Source organism: Nansenia antarctica, assembly GCF_963989245.1.
Source record: "Nansenia antarctica genome assembly, chromosome: 4".
In the NCBI taxonomy this organism is placed as follows: domain Eukaryota; kingdom Metazoa; phylum Chordata; class Actinopteri; order Argentiniformes; family Microstomatidae; genus Nansenia; species Nansenia antarctica.
Window position 1 is genome coordinate 63,025,399 of NC_137689.1, and position 17,537 is coordinate 63,042,935.

Consider the following 17,537-nt stretch of genomic DNA (forward strand, 5'->3'; position numbering starts at 1 on the left):
TAAACTCTCAATCTATCTGCGGCTGTGGCGCAGGAGGTAGAGCCGGCGTCTGATGATTGCAAGGTTGGCACATTGGCGGTTCGAACCCCGGCTGGCCACATGTTGAGGTGTCCTTGGGCAAGACACTGAACCCCAAGTTGCTCCCAATGAGCGGGCTGGCACCTTGCATGGTAGTTTGCCGCCATTGATGTGTGAATGAGTGAATGAGAGGCCATTGTAAAGTGCTTTGGAATAAGGCGCAGTCCGTTTAATTTTAATCTATAGCAGCAATAATAATATGTAGCTATAATGCCCTCTACAGTTTGCCCTATGTGCTATGACCCGTCCTTTAATGCCGTGCCTGGTTGATACTGCATGATTGTCAAATCCTTTTAGTTATCATACCGATCCAAAAAGGCCCAAAATATCAAACAACGCTGCTATAGCTGACTCTCACTGCTTTGGATTGGAAAGAGAGGAGTGATGTCTCCATCATCATAATCTCTTTCTCTTTCTCTCTCCCCCCCCTTCTGTTTAGTTTTGATTAATGCCAAGGCGTTTGTTGGCTAATTATGTAGTATAGTCTCTGACACACACCACCTCTAATTCACTACAGACACACACACACCTCTTCTAACTCACTACAGACACACACACACACACACACACACACACACACACACATACCACCTCTAATTCACTACAGACACACACACACACCTCTTCTAACTCACTACAGACACACACACACACACACACACACACACACACACACACACACACACACACACACACACATACCTCCTCTAACTCACTACAGACACACACACACCTCCAACTCACTACAGACACACACATAACCTCTAATTCACTACAGACACACACACAACTCCCCTAACTCACTACACACACACCGCCTCTAACTCACTACAGACACACACCTCTAACTCACTACAGACACACACACACCTCCTCTAACTCACTACACACACACACCTCCCCTAACTCACTACAGACACACACCTCCTCTAACTCACTACACACACACCTCCTCTAACTCACTACAGACACACACCTCTAACTCACTACAGACACACACCTCTAACTCACTACAGACACACACCTCTAACTCACTACAGACACACACCTCCTCTAACTCACTACAGACACACACACCTCCTCTAACTCACTACAGACACACACCTCTAACTCACTACAGACACACACCTCTAACTCACTACAGACACACACCTCTAACTCACTACAGACACACACACACAACTCCCCTAACTCACTACAGACACACCTCCTCTAACTCACTACAGACACACACCTCTAACTCACTACAGACACACACCTCTAACTCACTACAGACACACACCTCTAACTCACTACAGACACACACCTCTAACTCACTACAGACACACACCTCTAACTCACTACAGACACACACACACCTCCTCTAACTCACTACACACACACCTCCTCTAACTCACTACAGACACACACACACCTCTAACTCACTACAGACACACACCTCCTCTAACTCACTACAGACACACACCTCTAACTCACTACAGACACACACCTCCAGAGACACAGACACACACCTCCAGAGACACAGACCAGCAGGAACTGAGATTAGATTTGTTCATCCTGAGAGTAGCACTATACCTGTCAGACCCAATGATACAGCTAGAAGCAAACTCTGGAAGCCCTGATTTAAAGGAGCATGGTGGAAATATGTTGGAAATATGCCACAGAGGCAATAATAATAATATTGCCCCCCCGAAATGTACTTTTTGCTGCTATTTGCTGTTGTGTTTCTTCATGCACGCACAATTCGAAGAGGCTGCCAGGACTTCACTCCCCTGGAACACCCCTGGCCAATTGTACACAAGAGTGTGTCGCACGCAACACTCCATTTTAGAAAACAAAAATATTTGTTTTAAGGCTTCTCATTCCCTGATTGCATTAGATTTTTTAAACGTGTTCAGCATAGGTCATTTAGAACCATTCGAAAGCTTGAATGTTACATATCGCACCTTTCTAACTTTAGAATACTTTTTAAAACCATACCATGTTCAGTACATGGATTTGTTTGAAGTGAATAGCAGATATACAATCATCTAGTGAAGGAGTGGATCCTGTACAGAAAGCTACCGACGAGAGAGCCCAGATGGAGATGCCAGACAAGTGTTGGTGTAAGCGCCAGTGTATCTATGGAAACAGACGTGTTGCAGCTTTCCTCTCCCTGAGCACACAGCTCAGATAAGACCCTCCCTCCACCAACACTCTCAGTCCTGCCTGACCAGCCCATTCATTATTCAGACCTCGGGTAAGACAGGCGTGTGTGTGCGGGCGCCAGTGTGTCTACGCATGTTCCTCTTGTGTGTCTAAGCGTGCATGTGCCAATGTGTTGGTGCGTAGGCCAATGTGTGGGTGCGTATGCCAGTGTGTGTGTGTGTGTGCGTGCGCACCCGCTAGAAGGGGGAGCTGCCCCGAGGGTCTCCATCACTTTGAAGTGGAAAGTGTATTGACTAAGCATTGAGGCTGACGCTCAGGCAAGTGTGTGGAGCATCGCCAAGTCTGCAGAACCACCGCTCTGATGAAGAAGAGGAAACGTGGGAGTGTCCCTTTAAGGTTTCAATCACCACCCCCTGCTCGTCTAAACACTCTGAACACCACACTCACGATTACTAAGAGACACACACACATACATACAGCCTCTTTGAATTATTTTTCTGCGCTCTCAGAGCTTTTTTCAGAGGTATTTTCGTGGTTTAAATCTGAACCTGGGGGTTGGTTTCCTACAGCACCTTGAAGGCTGAGGTTTTCTGACATCAAAACAGGCTCATTAGCCTTGGTGAAGAAACAGGCAGTGAGGGGGGTATGTGGGTGTATGGATGTGTATGGATGTGTATGGATGTGTATGGATGGATGGATGTGTGTGTGTGTGTGTGTGTGTGTGGGTGTGTGTGTGTGTGTGTGGCGTAAACAGACAAGAAGGAATTCTCCCTCTAAGCTCTGCCAAAACAACAGGATCAAAGGCTTTGCCCAGGGATTTAACCCCATAGTTACACAGTAGTCATTCTATTGTTGCTTTTATGATGTCAGATGATATTGTTGTTATGTTGTTGTTATTAGTAGTGGGTGGCCTAGTGTTTAGTGAGGACTGGTAATCAGAAGGTCATGAGTCACTCTTGAGTCACTAGTGTGCCCTTGAGTAAGGCACAGCCCTAAATGACTCCAGGGAGACTGTCCCTGTAATCTCTAATTGTAAGTCGCTTTGCATAGAAGCGTCTGCTAAATGGGTTAAAATGTAAATGTTATATATATATAACAAATAACAAGAGTCATTGTTGTTCTCCTCCTCAGTGGACTTCGTCCCCCACGCCAGCATGGACACGGCCCATCACATGCTTCTGTACGGCTGCAGGACTCCAGTCTCCGTCAGCGACTACTGGTCAGTCACATGACACATGCTTTACGATGTTCAATTGTCCCCCGCCATGAAACTGTGGATCTGTCTCCATCCTTCGTATGTCTGTACATCACACACGATATCTCAGACTCCACTGGGTACATTTTTTTCATAGAGAGCCACAGATTTGTCATTTAGAGTTTTATAACGACACTGATTGGGAGGTATACTAGTAAAGAACTGAAATTCCGAATTTACACTAATTGGCCGATGGACACCAAGTGGGGGATCTAAATTGTTAGCGGGTGACAACTTAGACGTGTTCTCACTTAGGGCTAACCCCACACACACAGTAGAGCACCTGCACTCTCTGACTGATGAAACCGTCCATCCGTCGAGCACACACACCTCACACAGCTCTCTGAGCAGTGGAAGACTCTGTAGCACTCAACTGTGAGCAAAAAAGTATTTCCTGTAGCACTTAACGACTACCAAACAACCGTGACAACACCAAGTGTGGTTTTTGGGCTCTCCGTGAACAGGAGCCAGAGGAGAGATATTATGTTGCAATAACCACTGGCCGTGGTTCAACACAGTCAGCTGGAGCACTTAACAGTCATCACTCTGCTCTGCTGTATATGACTGGGACAGCAAACGCCTAGGATAACTACACTCTCCCCATGGAGAGAGAGAGAGGGGGGGGGGGGGGAGGGGAGGGAGGAGAGGGAGGAGAGAGGGGGGGGAGAAGGAGAGAGGAGAGAGGGAGGGAGGGGTGGGAGAAGGAGAGGAGAGGGAGGAGAGAGGGGGGGGAGAAGGAGAGAGGGAGGGATGGAGGGGGGAGAAAGAGAGGAGAGAGGGAGGGAGGGGTGGGAGAAGGAGAGGAGAGAGGGAGGGAGGGGTGGGAGAAGGAGAGGAGAGAGGGAGGGAGGGGGGGGAGAAGGAGAGGAGAGAGGGAGGGAAGGGGGGGAGAAGGAGAGGAGAGAGGGAGGGAGGGGGGAGAAGGAGAGGAGAGAGGGAGGGAGGGGGGGGAGAAGGAGAGTAGGGAGGGAGGGAGGGGGGGGAGAAGGAGAGTAGAGAGGGAGGGGGGGAGAAGGAGAGGAGAGAGGGAGGAAGGGGGGAGAGAAGGAGAGTAGAGAGGGAGGGAGGGGGGGGAGAAGGAGAGTAGAGAGGGAGGGGGGGAGAAGGAGAGGAGAGAGGGAGGAAGGGGGGAGAGAAGGAGAGTAGAGAGGGAGGGAGGGGGGGGAGAAGGAGAGGAGAGAGGGAGGGAGGGAGGGGGGAGAAGGAGAGGAGAGAGGGAGGGGGGGAGAAGGAGAGGAGAGAGGGAGGAGGGGGGGAGAAGGAGAGGAGAGAGGGAGGAAGGGGGGGAGAAGGAGAGGAGAGAGGGAGGGAGGGGGGGGAGAAGGAGAGTAGGGAGGGAGGGAGGGGGGGGAGAAGGAGAGTAGAGAGGGAGGGGGGGAGAAGGAGAGGAGAGAGGGAGGAAGGGGGGAGAGAAGGAGAGTAGAGAGGGAGGGAGGGGGGGAGAAGGAGAGTAGAGAGGGAGGGGGGGAGAAGGAGAGGAGAGAGGGAGGAAGGGGGGAGAGAAGGAGAGTAGAGAGGGAGGGAGGGGGGGGAGAAGGAGAGGAGAGAGGGAGGGAGGGAGGGGGGAGAAGGAGAGGAGAGAGGGAGGGGGGGAGAAGGAGAGGAGAGAGGGAGGAAGGGGGGAGAGAAGGAGAGGAGAGAGGGAGGGAGGGAGGGGGGAGAAGGAGAGTAGAGAGGGAGGGGGGGAGAAGGAGAGGAGAGAGGGAGGAAGGGGGGAGAGAAGGAGAGGAGAGAGGGAGGGGGGGAGAAGGAGAGGAGAGAGGGAGGAAGGGGGGAGAGAAGGAGAGGAGAGAGGGAGGGAGGGAGGGGGGAGAAGGAGAGTAGAGAGGGAGGGAGGGGGGGGGAGAAGGAGAGGAGAGAGGGAGGGGGGGGAGAGAAGGAGAGGAGAGAGGGAGGGAGGGGGGGGAGAAGGAGAAGGAGAGGAGAGAGGGAGGAAGGGGGGGAGAAGGAGAGGAGAGAGGGAGGGAGGGGGGGGAGAAGGAGAGGAGAGAGGGAGGGAGGGGGGGGAGAAGGAGAGGAGAGAGGGAGGGGGGGGAGAAGGAGAGGAGGGAGGGAGGAAGGGGGGAGAGAAGGAGAGGAGAGAGGGAGGGGGGGAGAAGGAGAGGAGAGAGGGAGGGAGGGGGGGGAGAAGGAGAGTAGGGAGGGAGGGAGGGGGGGGAGAAGGAGAGTAGAGAGGGAGGGGGGGAGAAGGAGAGGAGAGAGGGAGGAAGGGGGGAGAGAAGGAGAGTAGAGAGGGAGGGAGGGGGGGAGAAGGAGAGTAGAGAGGGAGGGGGGGAGAAGGAGAGGAGAGAGGGAGGAAGGGGGGAGAGAAGGAGAGTAGAGAGGGAGGGAGGGGGGGGAGAAGGAGAGGAGAGAGGGAGGGAGGGAGGGGGGAGAAGGAGAGGAGAGAGGGAGGGGGGGAGAAGGAGAGGAGAGAGGGAGGAAGGGGGGAGAGAAGGAGAGGAGAGAGGGAGGGAGGGAGGGGGGAGAAGGAGAGTAGAGAGGGAGGGGGGGAGAAGGAGAGGAGAGAGGGAGGAAGGGGGGAGAGAAGGAGAGGAGAGAGGGAGGGGGGGAGAAGGAGAGGAGAGAGGGAGGAAGGGGGGAGAGAAGGAGAGGAGAGAGGGAGGGAGGGAGGGGGGAGAAGGAGAGTAGAGAGGGAGGGAGGGGGGGGGAGAAGGAGAAGGAGAGGAGAGAGGGAGGGGGGGGAGAGAAGGAGAGGAGAGAGGGAGGGAGGGGGGGGAGAAGGAGAAGGAGAGGAGAGAGGGAGGAAGGGGGGGAGAAGGAGAGGAGAGAGGGAGGGAGGGGGGGGAGAAGGAGAGGAGAGAGGGAGGGAGGGGGGGGAGAAGGAGAGGAGAGAGGGAGGGGGGGGAGAAGGAGAGGAGAGAGGGAGGAAGGGGGGAGAGAAGGAGAGGAGAGAGGGAGGGGGGGAGAAGGAGAGGAGAGAGGGAGGAAGGGGGGAGAGAAGGAGAGGAGAGAGGGAGGGGGGGGGAGAAGGAGAGGAGAGAGGGAGGGAGGGGGGAGAAGGAGAGGAGAGAGGGGAGGAGGGGGGGAGAAGGAGAGGAGAGAGGGAGGGAGGGGGGGAGAAGGAGAGGAGAGAGGGAGGGAGGGGGGAGAAGGAGAGGAGAGAGGGAGGGAGGGGGGAGAAGGAGAGGAGAGAGGGGAGGAGGGGGGGAGAAGGAGAGGAGAGAGGGAGGGAGGGGGGGAGAAGGAGAGGAGAGAGGGAGGAAGGGGGGAGAAGGAGAGGAGAGAGGGAGGGAGGGGGGAGAAGGAGAGGAGAGAGGGGAGGAGGGGGGGAGAAGGAGAGGAGAGAGGGAGGAAGGGGGGAGAGAAGGAGAGGAGAGAGGGAGGGGGGGGGAGAAGGAGAGGAGAGAGGGAGGGAGGGGGGAGAAGGAGAGGAGAGAGGGGAGGAGGGGGGGAGAAGGAGAGGAGAGAGGGAGGGAGGGGGGGAGAAGGAGAGGAGAGAGGGAGGGAGGGGGGAGAAGGAGAGGAGAGAGGGGAGGCCTCCCACCAGCCTGCTTCAGACACTCACTAATAAACTTGCCTGTTACCATAGCAACTGCTCACCTCGACAACAGGGTTCCACGGAACGAGAGAAAGAGAGAGAGAGAGAGAGAGAGAGAGAGAGAGATCTGTCGGTTGGGGAGGGGCTGTAGGGGGAAAGAGAGAGAGAGAGAGAGAGATCTGTCGGTTGGGGAGGGGCTGGAGGGGGAAGAGAGAGAGAGAGAGATCTGTTGGTTAGGAGGTAAGAGAGAAAGAGAGAGAGGGAACACTGTCGATTAGAAGGTGTGTGCGCCTCATCAAAACCTAGCCTGAGGGGAGAGGAGATACAAAGGCAACATTAGCCGAGGAGGAGGACATGGAGCAGCCTTCTCTAGACTACCTCTCCACCTCTATCCTCCTGGCTGGAGGCTACTGCCACTAACACTAGAAGACTAGTACTTTCTGCTGAAGAAATACTGGAATTTAATGTTTTACCGACTGTCTGCGTGGACAAGGATCAATAATTCCTCAAGAGCGTCATGAACACATTGGCTCTGTCTCAGACACACTCTCTCCTCTCCTTTATGTGTACAAGGTGTTAATCCATTCATCCATTTAGTCTGTTTTTCATCAAATTAATCTCATCATGACTGTCCTGTGGGCGATGGATTTCTATTTTTTACCCCCCACCCCCACCTCTGAAAGCCCTGGCGGCGGGGAGTGTGAAAGAGAGGCAGAGGGACTGAAGCTGTGTGTGTGTGTGTGTGTGTGTGTGTGTGTGTGTGTGTGTGTGTGTGTGTGTGTGTGTGGCGCTGTGAAGCAGCTTCTGAAATCAAAGAGGCTCTGGAGGATCAGCAGGGGGCATGAAAATAGGCCACACCATGTGACTACCAATCACAATGCTAGCTAGCTAGATTCCACATGCTCACAGAGCTAAAACACACACACACACACACACACACACACACACACACACACACACACACTCGCTAAGCTAAGCTAAATGCACCCTCTGAAATATGAAACTCCATCCTTATCATCTGCACCCTGCTGCCCTCCCTAGTGCAGCAAACAGTGTCCGTTATACATCAATAACAACCCCCTTCTTCCCCCTCACTCCTTTAGACGTCTACAGAAGAAGGTAAACAAGTTAAGTGAACGATTATTGCATCAGAAACGGCCACAGAATGCTTTTCACTGGTGTTTGTAGAACCCGCAGAGCGGAAAGGCATGAAATGGAATCTGAGAGCAAACGTCAGAATGGCTCTTAACAGGAATTGTCTGGGACCGCGGGAGGCAGGCGGCTGTGTGCTTGTGTGTGTGTGTGTTTAGTACTGCCAGTCTCTGACTGCGGCCAGTCACAGTGTGTTTCGTTGGGAAGAGATGATTGCGGCATCGTCCCGGACAGGTTATTAGGAGAAACCATCTTAAGAGTCTTCTTAGCCTCTCAACTTAACACCAGCTGTAGACAGCTAAACCTCCCTGGTGGCGGGGACGGACGGACGTGGGCGTACTACCGATAAAGGAATCGCTTAACACTATACTCTGCGTTGGCTAGATTCACATTAGACTGCAGAGTTTGAACCCGTTGTTTACATACTGGCCTAGTCTTTTTCCAAAGGAAAAACAGCAAATCCATTTTAACGTTTTCGACCTTTCGTTGGCCTTTCAAGTTGAAGGTATTATTGTCCCTCCCGCCCTTGGTGTTTCACTCCCCGCTGATGCTCTTGAACGCCCTGCTAGAGTCGCTCCCTGATGGCTGCCTGTGTGGGTTAACAACGGTGCTCCCTCCCACTGAGAATGGAGTGATGAACCTTGAAACAAAGTGCCAAGGGGAGAGATGTATTGATGGAGTGTGTTATTCTCTCGGGGAGCGTGGGAGTGTAGAGGGAGGTTGTATTGTATGTGAGGTGTATGTGAGAGGGATTGTATTGTATGTGAAGTGTGTGTGAGAGAGAGGCATTGTGTGTGAGGTGTGTGTGTATGTGAGAGAGAGGGATTGTATGTGAGGTGTGTGTGTATGTGAGAGAGAGGGATTGTATGTGAGGTGTGTGTGTATGTGAGAGAGAGGGATTGTATGTGAGGTGTGTGTGTATGTGAGAGAGAGGGATTGTATGTGAGGTGTGTGTGTGTGAGGGATTGTGTGTGTGTGTGTGTGTGTGTGTGTGTGTGTGTGTGTGTGTGTGTGTGTGTTAGGGATGGACGGTTTTTCGGTTAAACCGAAAACCGGGGTTTATAAAAATAGAAACGGTTTTTTATCAAAACCGTCTGAAACCGTTTTTTTTTTTTTTTTTTTTTTTTTTAGAAGAATAAAATAGAATAAGAATAAAACTGGAACATGTCACATGTTTGTCGTGTGTGAAAATAACAATGATACAGTCTGAATCTGCCGCGCAATGAGTGAGAGGTTTGGTCAGTTGTGAAGAATAACTGAGGATTAATATCTAATTGGGATTATATTTAAGGGTAACGAATCACTCTATGGGAAAGATAGTTGCCTTCAGTTATTGGTAGATAGGAAAGGTTTTTTACAATTACTCGCTTACATTTAATAAGATCATTTTCGCTGCTCTCTGTAAAGCGCATTGGGTCACTTTTGTGAGAAATGCGCTATAGAAATAAAATGTGATTTGATTTGATATCAATCAATCAAACTTTATTTATGTTCTATAGCACAAATCATGCATTGAATGTAACTCCAAGTGCAGTATTTACTAAACCACAATATAATAAAACAAGAGCTATACGGATCAAGAGTGTTTGTGCACAGCGCCACTGTGTGTGAAGGCGCTACTGAAAGTGATGACAGAACGCATGTCTCAGAAGATACGCGGTCACTTAGTGACGCAAAGGTAGTTCTGTATTTATCTCTATCTGTATTAGTACATTTATTTTGAAAGCTCTATTTTGACAGCTCTACCATGGGCACTTTTATTTTGATGGGGCATTCTTTGTTGATTGACTTACGACAGTTCAGGACGAGTCAGTCTCGCGGCATGTGGTTTTTATGAAAAGCTTTAAGTATGTTCACTGCATAATTCTAAGTCTAATATTTCAGTGATTATTGAGCAGTATTCAAATATTTAAATACATTGAGCAGCAGCTGAAACTTTGTCTAAGAACCAAGATATTGAGAAAGCAGTTCATTCAATGAAGACGCTGTTCCAAGAGATGATCTTCCGTGCAGGCGTGCACCCTGGATCAGCGGAGCTGGTGTGTTAAGTGTTCATGTGTTTTCATGTATGGTGTAGCTTACAAAAGTCTGCCTTTCCACTTATATTTGTGAAACTAAGTAGCCTAAATGTGTTGTGACTGTGCTTACGGTGTTTTAATGGTGTTCGACATGAGTGTATTGTAGCAGTAGGGCTCAATTATTTGAAATTGGCGCTCTTTAGTTTTTTAGTTTTTTTACTTTTACTTTTTTTTTTTTTTTTTTTTTTTTTTTTACTGTATTTTTCGGTTAACCGGAAAACCGCGGTTTTACTCTCTGACGGTTTTTCGGTTTCAATAATTGGAAACCGTCCATCCCTAGTGTGTGTGTGTGTGAGTGTGTGTGTGTGTGTGTGTGTGTGTGTGTGTGTGGGCTTAATTGTGGTACAGAGAAGTGAGTGTTTTATTAGTCTGGATGGGCCTGCTACCTGTACCAGCAGTGTGTGTGTGTGTGTGTGTGTGTGTGTGTGTGTGTGTGTGTGTGTGTGTGTGTGTGTGTGTGTGTGTGTGTGTGCGTGTGTGCGTGTGTGTGTGTGTGTGTGAACCAGGTGTGTTGTGTTCTCAGGGACTGTGTGTTGTGTTCTCAGGGACTGTTTGTGTGAACCAGGTGTGTTGTGTTCTCAGGGAGTGTTGTGTGTGTGAACCAGGTGTGTTGTGTTCTCAGGGACTGTGTGTTGTGTTCTCAGGGACTGTTTGTGTGAACCAGGTGTGTTGTGTTCTCAGGGAGTGTTGTGTGTGTGTGAACCAGGTGTGTTGTGTTAACTATGGTGTTGTGTTCTCAGGGACTGTGGGAGTTCACAGGGGACCTGTGAGGACGACGCGTCCATCATGTACGCTTGGGCACGCAATGCTCCGCCCACCAAATTGCCCAGAGGTACCCCCCTCTCTCTCTCTCTCTCTCTCTCTCTCTCTCTCTCTCTCTCTCTCTCTCTCTCATCCCTCCTATTTCATATCCATCTTTCTCCCTTTCATCTTTAGCATCATTCCCTCACCACTTCCCTTGTGCTCCGTCTTTCCAGCATCTCTCTCTCTCTCTCTCTCCCCCGTCTCTCCCTCCTTCCCCTCTCTAGAGAGTCAGATCTATGAAGGTTAATCCCCAGGCTTTAGTTTAAAGTATGGTAATCAGTTCCATATATCATTACGTCTCAGCAAGCATCCCAGATATTAATGGTCTCTACTCATATCTCCCTCCCTCTCCTCATCCCTGCCCCTCTTCTCATCCCTCCCTCTCTTCTCATCCCACCCTCTCCTCTTCCTCCCACAGATGTGGGGTTTAAAGTGGGAGGAGACTCCAGGATCACTTACTTTGTGCTGCAGATCCACTACGGGGACGTGAATGCTTTCAGAGGTGAGTGGTCATGTTGGTGGTGATGATGAAGGATGGATTGAGTGAGATGATGGATAATGTGGAGTGGTGGATGATGACATCTGATTCAGCCGATCGAATTAGACCTAACAAGTGTTAGTGCTGGTCTGGAACAAAAGCCTGCGCCCCCCTGCATCTCTCCAGACCCATGATTGACAACCACTGTCTTCACACACACACACCAGGAGTGGATATTCTAAGCCACACTGATGGCTGGAAGGCTGGTATTTAACATGCTCTGTTTTACAGTCTTACAGTACACCAGTAATTATTATACGGTACATTACTCTCATAATGAGAACATCATTTATTATCAGCTGTATGGGTTGCATATTTGTTTCCAACTCCCACCATGAGATTATTTAATTAGCGCCTAGTGTTGCTATTGTGCTCTCCCCCACAGCAGCCAGCCAACTGCCAATACACTCTACAATACAGCTTTGTTTAACCTAGGGCTTTCACTGGGAGAGACTGGCCCTGAGAGGGAGAGACTGTGAGAAAGGGAGAGAGAGAAAGTGTGTCAGAGCTCTTTGTCCGGTTTGTCCAGTCTATTGATTATGCATTGAGGGAGTGTATTGTAATGAGGCTACACACTGGCGAGGATGTCTGTGTCTCTGGTCCCCCAGCGAAATCAGGCAGGCAGGAGGGAGGGAGGGTAGGAGGGCAGCCGACACAATAGTTGACGCTTACAGAGCTGGCCTTTCTAAAGCCGGTGTGCTCTAGAGCCGCTCAACCCCCCGCCCCCCCCCACCCCCCCTGCACGAGCAAATAAACAATGTGGGTGTCATGTGGAAAGCGGGCAGTAAATGTAGTCTCAAAACAAGGCGTTAGCAGCTGCTACTGCCTGGCTCAGAAGGGCTGATTAGGTTGTTACCCTCCAGCCTGTGTGGATAGGAGCCATAATAACGAACCGAAAAAAATTAAGTTTTCTTCCATTCTCTAGCACTGTGACTGCCGATGGCACATATTGTTATCGTAGGTTTTCCTACTGACTGATGTATCGTTGATTCACTGACTTTAGACAAATGTACTTATGTTAAGTTGCTTCAGGTAAAAGCGTCTGTGAAATGATTAATGTCAATAATGGCTTCGGTTAGCCTACCAGTTGTATATTCAGGGTGAGCCAATGTCGGTCTCTGTCCAGAACCCTGGCCTGTGTCGTGTGTTGTGGGATCCCAGGGTGACTAGCTGTTGCTAATGTACACTAGCACCTAATGAGTCTGATTTAACTAATAGGCCTAAATGAATACACTAATGAGTAGTACAGAGGTATTAACGACCCAGCAACACACAGCAGTCCCTCTGCAGGGATGGAGACAGTAATGCTCCAGGAACGGAAGGCTCTCCGGGCCCCGGGCCATCAACATGCAACAGGCTTCTCTGTGTGATTGTAACAGGCAGCTCTGGAGAAACCCTGCTATTGATGTGTACCCACAGGGTCCTGTCTTGGCTGCAGCTGCTAGCCACCGCGGCGTGCTAACATCAATAGCCTGCTATTTACCCTCCTACACCCGGTGAATGCTAGGCTAGCCCGTTGGGGGACAGACACAGCAGTATGCTCATGATTATACTGTTGTATGCTTTCTGTGTGTTGTTTATGTACACAGTCGTACATGAGGTGAGGTTCAAAATATCGGATTATTCCGATGGAAACGTTTCTGGAACTTTAGACGTGAGGTGGTTACGAACGCTCAGAATAATAGGCTTACGGATTCTATGAGACGATTGCCCTCGGCAACCACAGTAATCTGAAACAGCACAAATAAGTCATTTGTTTAAGTAATTGATTTTAGTCTGCCTCGCTGAAAATCCTCAATTAAAGGAGCGTTCTCCCCAGTGAGCACAGTGGCAGTGCTGTAATTGAATAAGCCATTACCATTCTCTACCATAGTCATTATTGTACTATACTCCACCAGCATATAGCACACCTGCAGATGGAAATACAGGGCGCGATATAGGATGAGTTTGCTGTGTGTTTGATTAGTGAATTGAAACAAAGTTGTTGGATAATTATGAAACTGTCTTTCTCCACAGACCACCATCGAGACTGCTCAGGGCTTACCTTAACAATGACTTCCAAACCGTAAGTGTCATGATGCTATGCCAATGTATTACTTTCTAGACTGAGGGTCAAATGGGATGTTATAGAGGGTCATATGGGATCTTATAGACTAGGGTCATATGGGATGTTATGGATGGTCATATGGGATGTTATAGTCTAGGGTCATATGGGATGTTATAGACTAGGGTCATATGGGATGTTATGGACGGTCATATGGGATGTTATAGACTAGGGTCATATGGGATGTTATAGACTAGGGTCATATGGGATGTTATGGAAGGTCATATGGGATGTTAATAGTCTGTCTCCATGTGGGATCGAAAGGGAGACTGGTCCACATACAGAGGTAGAGATGTATTATGCAACATCCCCTGCAATAGGCTGTGTAGCTGGTTTATCTGTGTCATACATGTGGCGCAACATGTCAGATGTTGTCATGACCCAATTAATGACTCTTAATACAAGGTCTGTTGAAATAACCTTGTATTGCATTGTATTAAGTGCTCCAGACTCCAGATGTAAGTTGCATAGTATTACCTAATGGCTAACGTGTGTGTGTGTGTGTCTGTCTGTCTGTCTGTCTGTCTGTGTGTCTCTGTGTGCGTGTGTGTGTCTCTGTGTGTGCGTGTGTGTGTCTGTCTGTGTGTGTCTGTGTGTCTCTGTGTGCGTGTGTGTGTCTGTCTGTGTGTGTGTGTGTCTGTCTGTGCGTGTGTGTGTGTGTTCTCTCCTCAGACAGCCCTTCATTGCTGGCATGTATCTGATGATGTCTGTGGACACCGTCATTGCTCCAGGAAACAGAGGTGTGTGATTTGTGAAATAATGTCAGAAATTAATATAAAATGGAGAAAAAAAAACCTATATGTATGAATCAGGCAGGCTAGGCTTTTCGAAAAATAATGTTTTACATGACTCAAAACAGGCCGTTTGTGTTCAAATATGTTTGTACTTAGGTGGGCGAATCATCTTCGTTGGCACAATGTTCTATTTCCAACATGTGAGCTATCTCTGTCTGGCTGAGGCAGCCTTTCAGTCCTGTTTGTGTGAAGCCCACATGCAAAGGAACGCTGTGCCCACAACAGTCACTTAGGGCAACGTAGCAACAGTGTAGCTTCTCAACCAGGAGGCTCCATCTCTACGTTCCCGCGGCAGCTGGCGACTTCAGGAGAGAGAAATCATCGGACTGTTAGCTAATTGGGCTAGGCATATTGAGCTAAACCTTTATTTTTAAGATTTTTTTATTTTATGGATTAGGATATGTTCTAGGAATTAATGCACAGACAGATATCAGAAGTGGGGATAGACCGTGTAATCCCCACCAGGGATTAAGGATACTGATCAGAGGGAGGGGTAAGAAAAGCAGAAGGGGTGAAATCCCCACCATTCCTGGAGTGTATAAATATCATACACTAGTATAGATTTTGTTTATCCACTATGCAGTTTACCCATCCATATGCGCACATACACACGCATATGCACAAGGGCTGGGAGCAACTCAGAGACACACATCAGCAACTAGGAGCAACTTCCAATGCCATGCTTTCCACTGTTTTCCTCACCTCATGACTGTGTTGATAGTCAGCCCTCCGCTCCACAGACACACAGCCCCACTTCCATCCCTCGCACGGACCTCCTTCTCTGGGTACATTTCTTTGTGTAATCACCAGCAGTGGGAGATCGAGAACGATCTCAATTGATCACTGCAGAGTGCCAGCCTTTTCCCTCCACAGGTCATTTGCACAAATGTGTTTGTTTTGTCTCCAGAGGAGGTGCTTACTGTGTGGATGGGATATTCAGTCCTAATGGCATCTTCCTTTATATCGCTATTTTTTTGTATTTATTTATGGCAATCTCAGTCTGAGTTTTTATCAGCGTGGTATTTATCTGGTAGACATCAGCGGTGGGTAGAGTAGCAGTGGCGTGTGGCGTGTGGAGTCTAGTCTGCCTACCACTTTTATGCTTTCCTCTCCCTCTTCCTGTTCCTGTGAGGTGTTCTGCTTTTGTTTTTCATTGAAAAGCTTTCTAATAGCGGCACTTGGAAGTATTAATGGTAACCTTGTTGAATAGAGCACTTAACGGTAATTGTCTGGTGATAACAATAATGATGGTGTTTTTATCCTGTTCCATCCACAGTTACTGATGCAGACATCGCCTGCACTTATGAGTCATTTCCCATGTACCCATTTGCCTTCAGGACCCACACACACCACCTTGGTAAGTAGTACGCAGCAGATATTCCCTCCATGTTATTCTACAACTCTCAGTTTGACTCTGTAACTTGTATTTTATTTATTTAGTTCTGAAGTAAATTGACAAACATGTTGCCCCTCACAGGTAAAGTTGTCAGTGGTTACAGGATTCGAGATGGGAAGTGGACTCTGATTGGTCGACAGTCTCCTCAGTTGCCACAGGTAACTAAGTAACTAACAAACATGCGGGGGGGAGGGGAATGGGGGGATGTTTTGAATGAAGGCCCCTCTGGGAGAGGCTGATGAAGGTTAAAAACCGTGGACGGGCTGCATGGAATGGAATGTCCCGTCCTCTGATTTCAACCTCCACCAGCCTCCTCTGGGCCCCACATAGCCACAGAACATCTAACAGCCATCACAGCCACTAAAACATGGCTGCTCTGTCATTATATGAGAGACATTTTGCTTCAACTGTGACAAAATAACTCTTAAGTGGGAGAATGTCAATGTTATTTTTCACTGTACTGTAGAGCCAGCCTTCTTATGGCTGTTCTTGATAAACAGCCTGTCCCCCATACTTGAGGCCAGCACTAATTAACACTGCGCTCCTGTGTCGGTTGCGTCATACACTCCCACACTGTGTGAGTGTGTGTGTGTGTGTGTGTGTGTGTGTGTGTGTGTGTGTGTGTGCCAACTGCATAGAGGTTGTGATTAGATTATCCATGGGATGTGTCTGGAGACAGTGAGAGCCCAGCATCCTGCCTGCCTGCCTGCCTGCCTGCCTGCCTGTGTGTGTGTGTGTGTGTGTGTGTGTGTGTGTGTGTGTGTGTGTGTGTGTGTGTGCCTGTGTGTGTGTGTGTGTGTGCGTGTGTGTGTGTGTGTGTGTGTGACAGCTCAGTGTTGCCTTTAGGGGCATAAGAACATTAGACAGATTATAAACACAAAGACAATCTTTGTTCCACGACGCTTGAGCTGTCACTCCAACAATGGCTTACTGAGGCAGACACACTCCATCCAGCTCAACCACACACACACACACACACACACAGACACACACTCACTCACTCACTCACACTCACTCACTCACACTCACACACCACACTCACACACTCAATAATGTCAAAGACTCCCTCTGTCAGGCTTTGCCATCAGCACAGGACATCTCTGCTGCTCCCAGATGAATGAAGCGTAGCCTGCTAGCGTTGTCAGGATGCTCCAACGCTGTGTTGATGCTGTAGCCACTGGGGGTGAGGCTGCTCATGAATGACTGGCTCCATCTGCTCCCAGCCTGTTCTAGGTCGTCTGTGGACGTTTAGCTACAGGTTGGACGGGTGCTCACTGCAGCTTTTTGAGGGCCCCCCTATTCAATATAAACCTGGTGAACAGATTTTGGGGATGAGACAGACAGAATGCACATTGCCAATTCATTGTTATTGTGATTCCCAGTTTTTAAAGGATTAGGACCTGTTGTTCACTGCAGTCAGAATAGACCAGTGCTCACTGCAGATTTTATAGGCGATGAGAGCCCCCCTATTCAATCCCACCTCTGGCTAGAGGCTGATCTAATCTGGCACAGGAACAACTTTTTTTCCATCTACTGTGATAATGCATTAATCGTGACAATTTTCTCAGTTCACAGTTTTGATGAGATAAGATCTGTAGTTAAAAGATTGCTGTGGCCTGTTTCCATCAGTTGCTGTACCAGGGATGACTGGTGTAGGTTGACGTCGGAGGACAGGCTCATGAACGGAATGAGGAATGGTATCTAATGCA

General features: G+C 49.2%; 1 protein-coding gene across 1 annotated transcript in view; it reads left to right on the forward strand.

Moving 5' to 3' along the window:
* pam (peptidylglycine alpha-amidating monooxygenase) overlaps nt 1–17,537 on the forward strand; it is a 67,865-nt gene that overhangs the window by 16,638 nt on the left and 33,690 nt on the right. Inside the window, exons 5-11 of the mRNA XM_080528612.1 lie at nt 3,358–3,445; nt 10,933–11,024; nt 11,415–11,498; nt 13,551–13,599; nt 14,311–14,378; nt 15,709–15,789; nt 15,910–15,986. Of these exons, the coding sequence (XP_080384738.1) occupies nt 3,358–3,445; nt 10,933–11,024; nt 11,415–11,498; nt 13,551–13,599; nt 14,311–14,378; nt 15,709–15,789; nt 15,910–15,986 (539 nt within the window). The remainder of the gene's footprint in view (nt 1–3,357; nt 3,446–10,932; nt 11,025–11,414; nt 11,499–13,550; nt 13,600–14,310; nt 14,379–15,708; nt 15,790–15,909; nt 15,987–17,537) is intronic.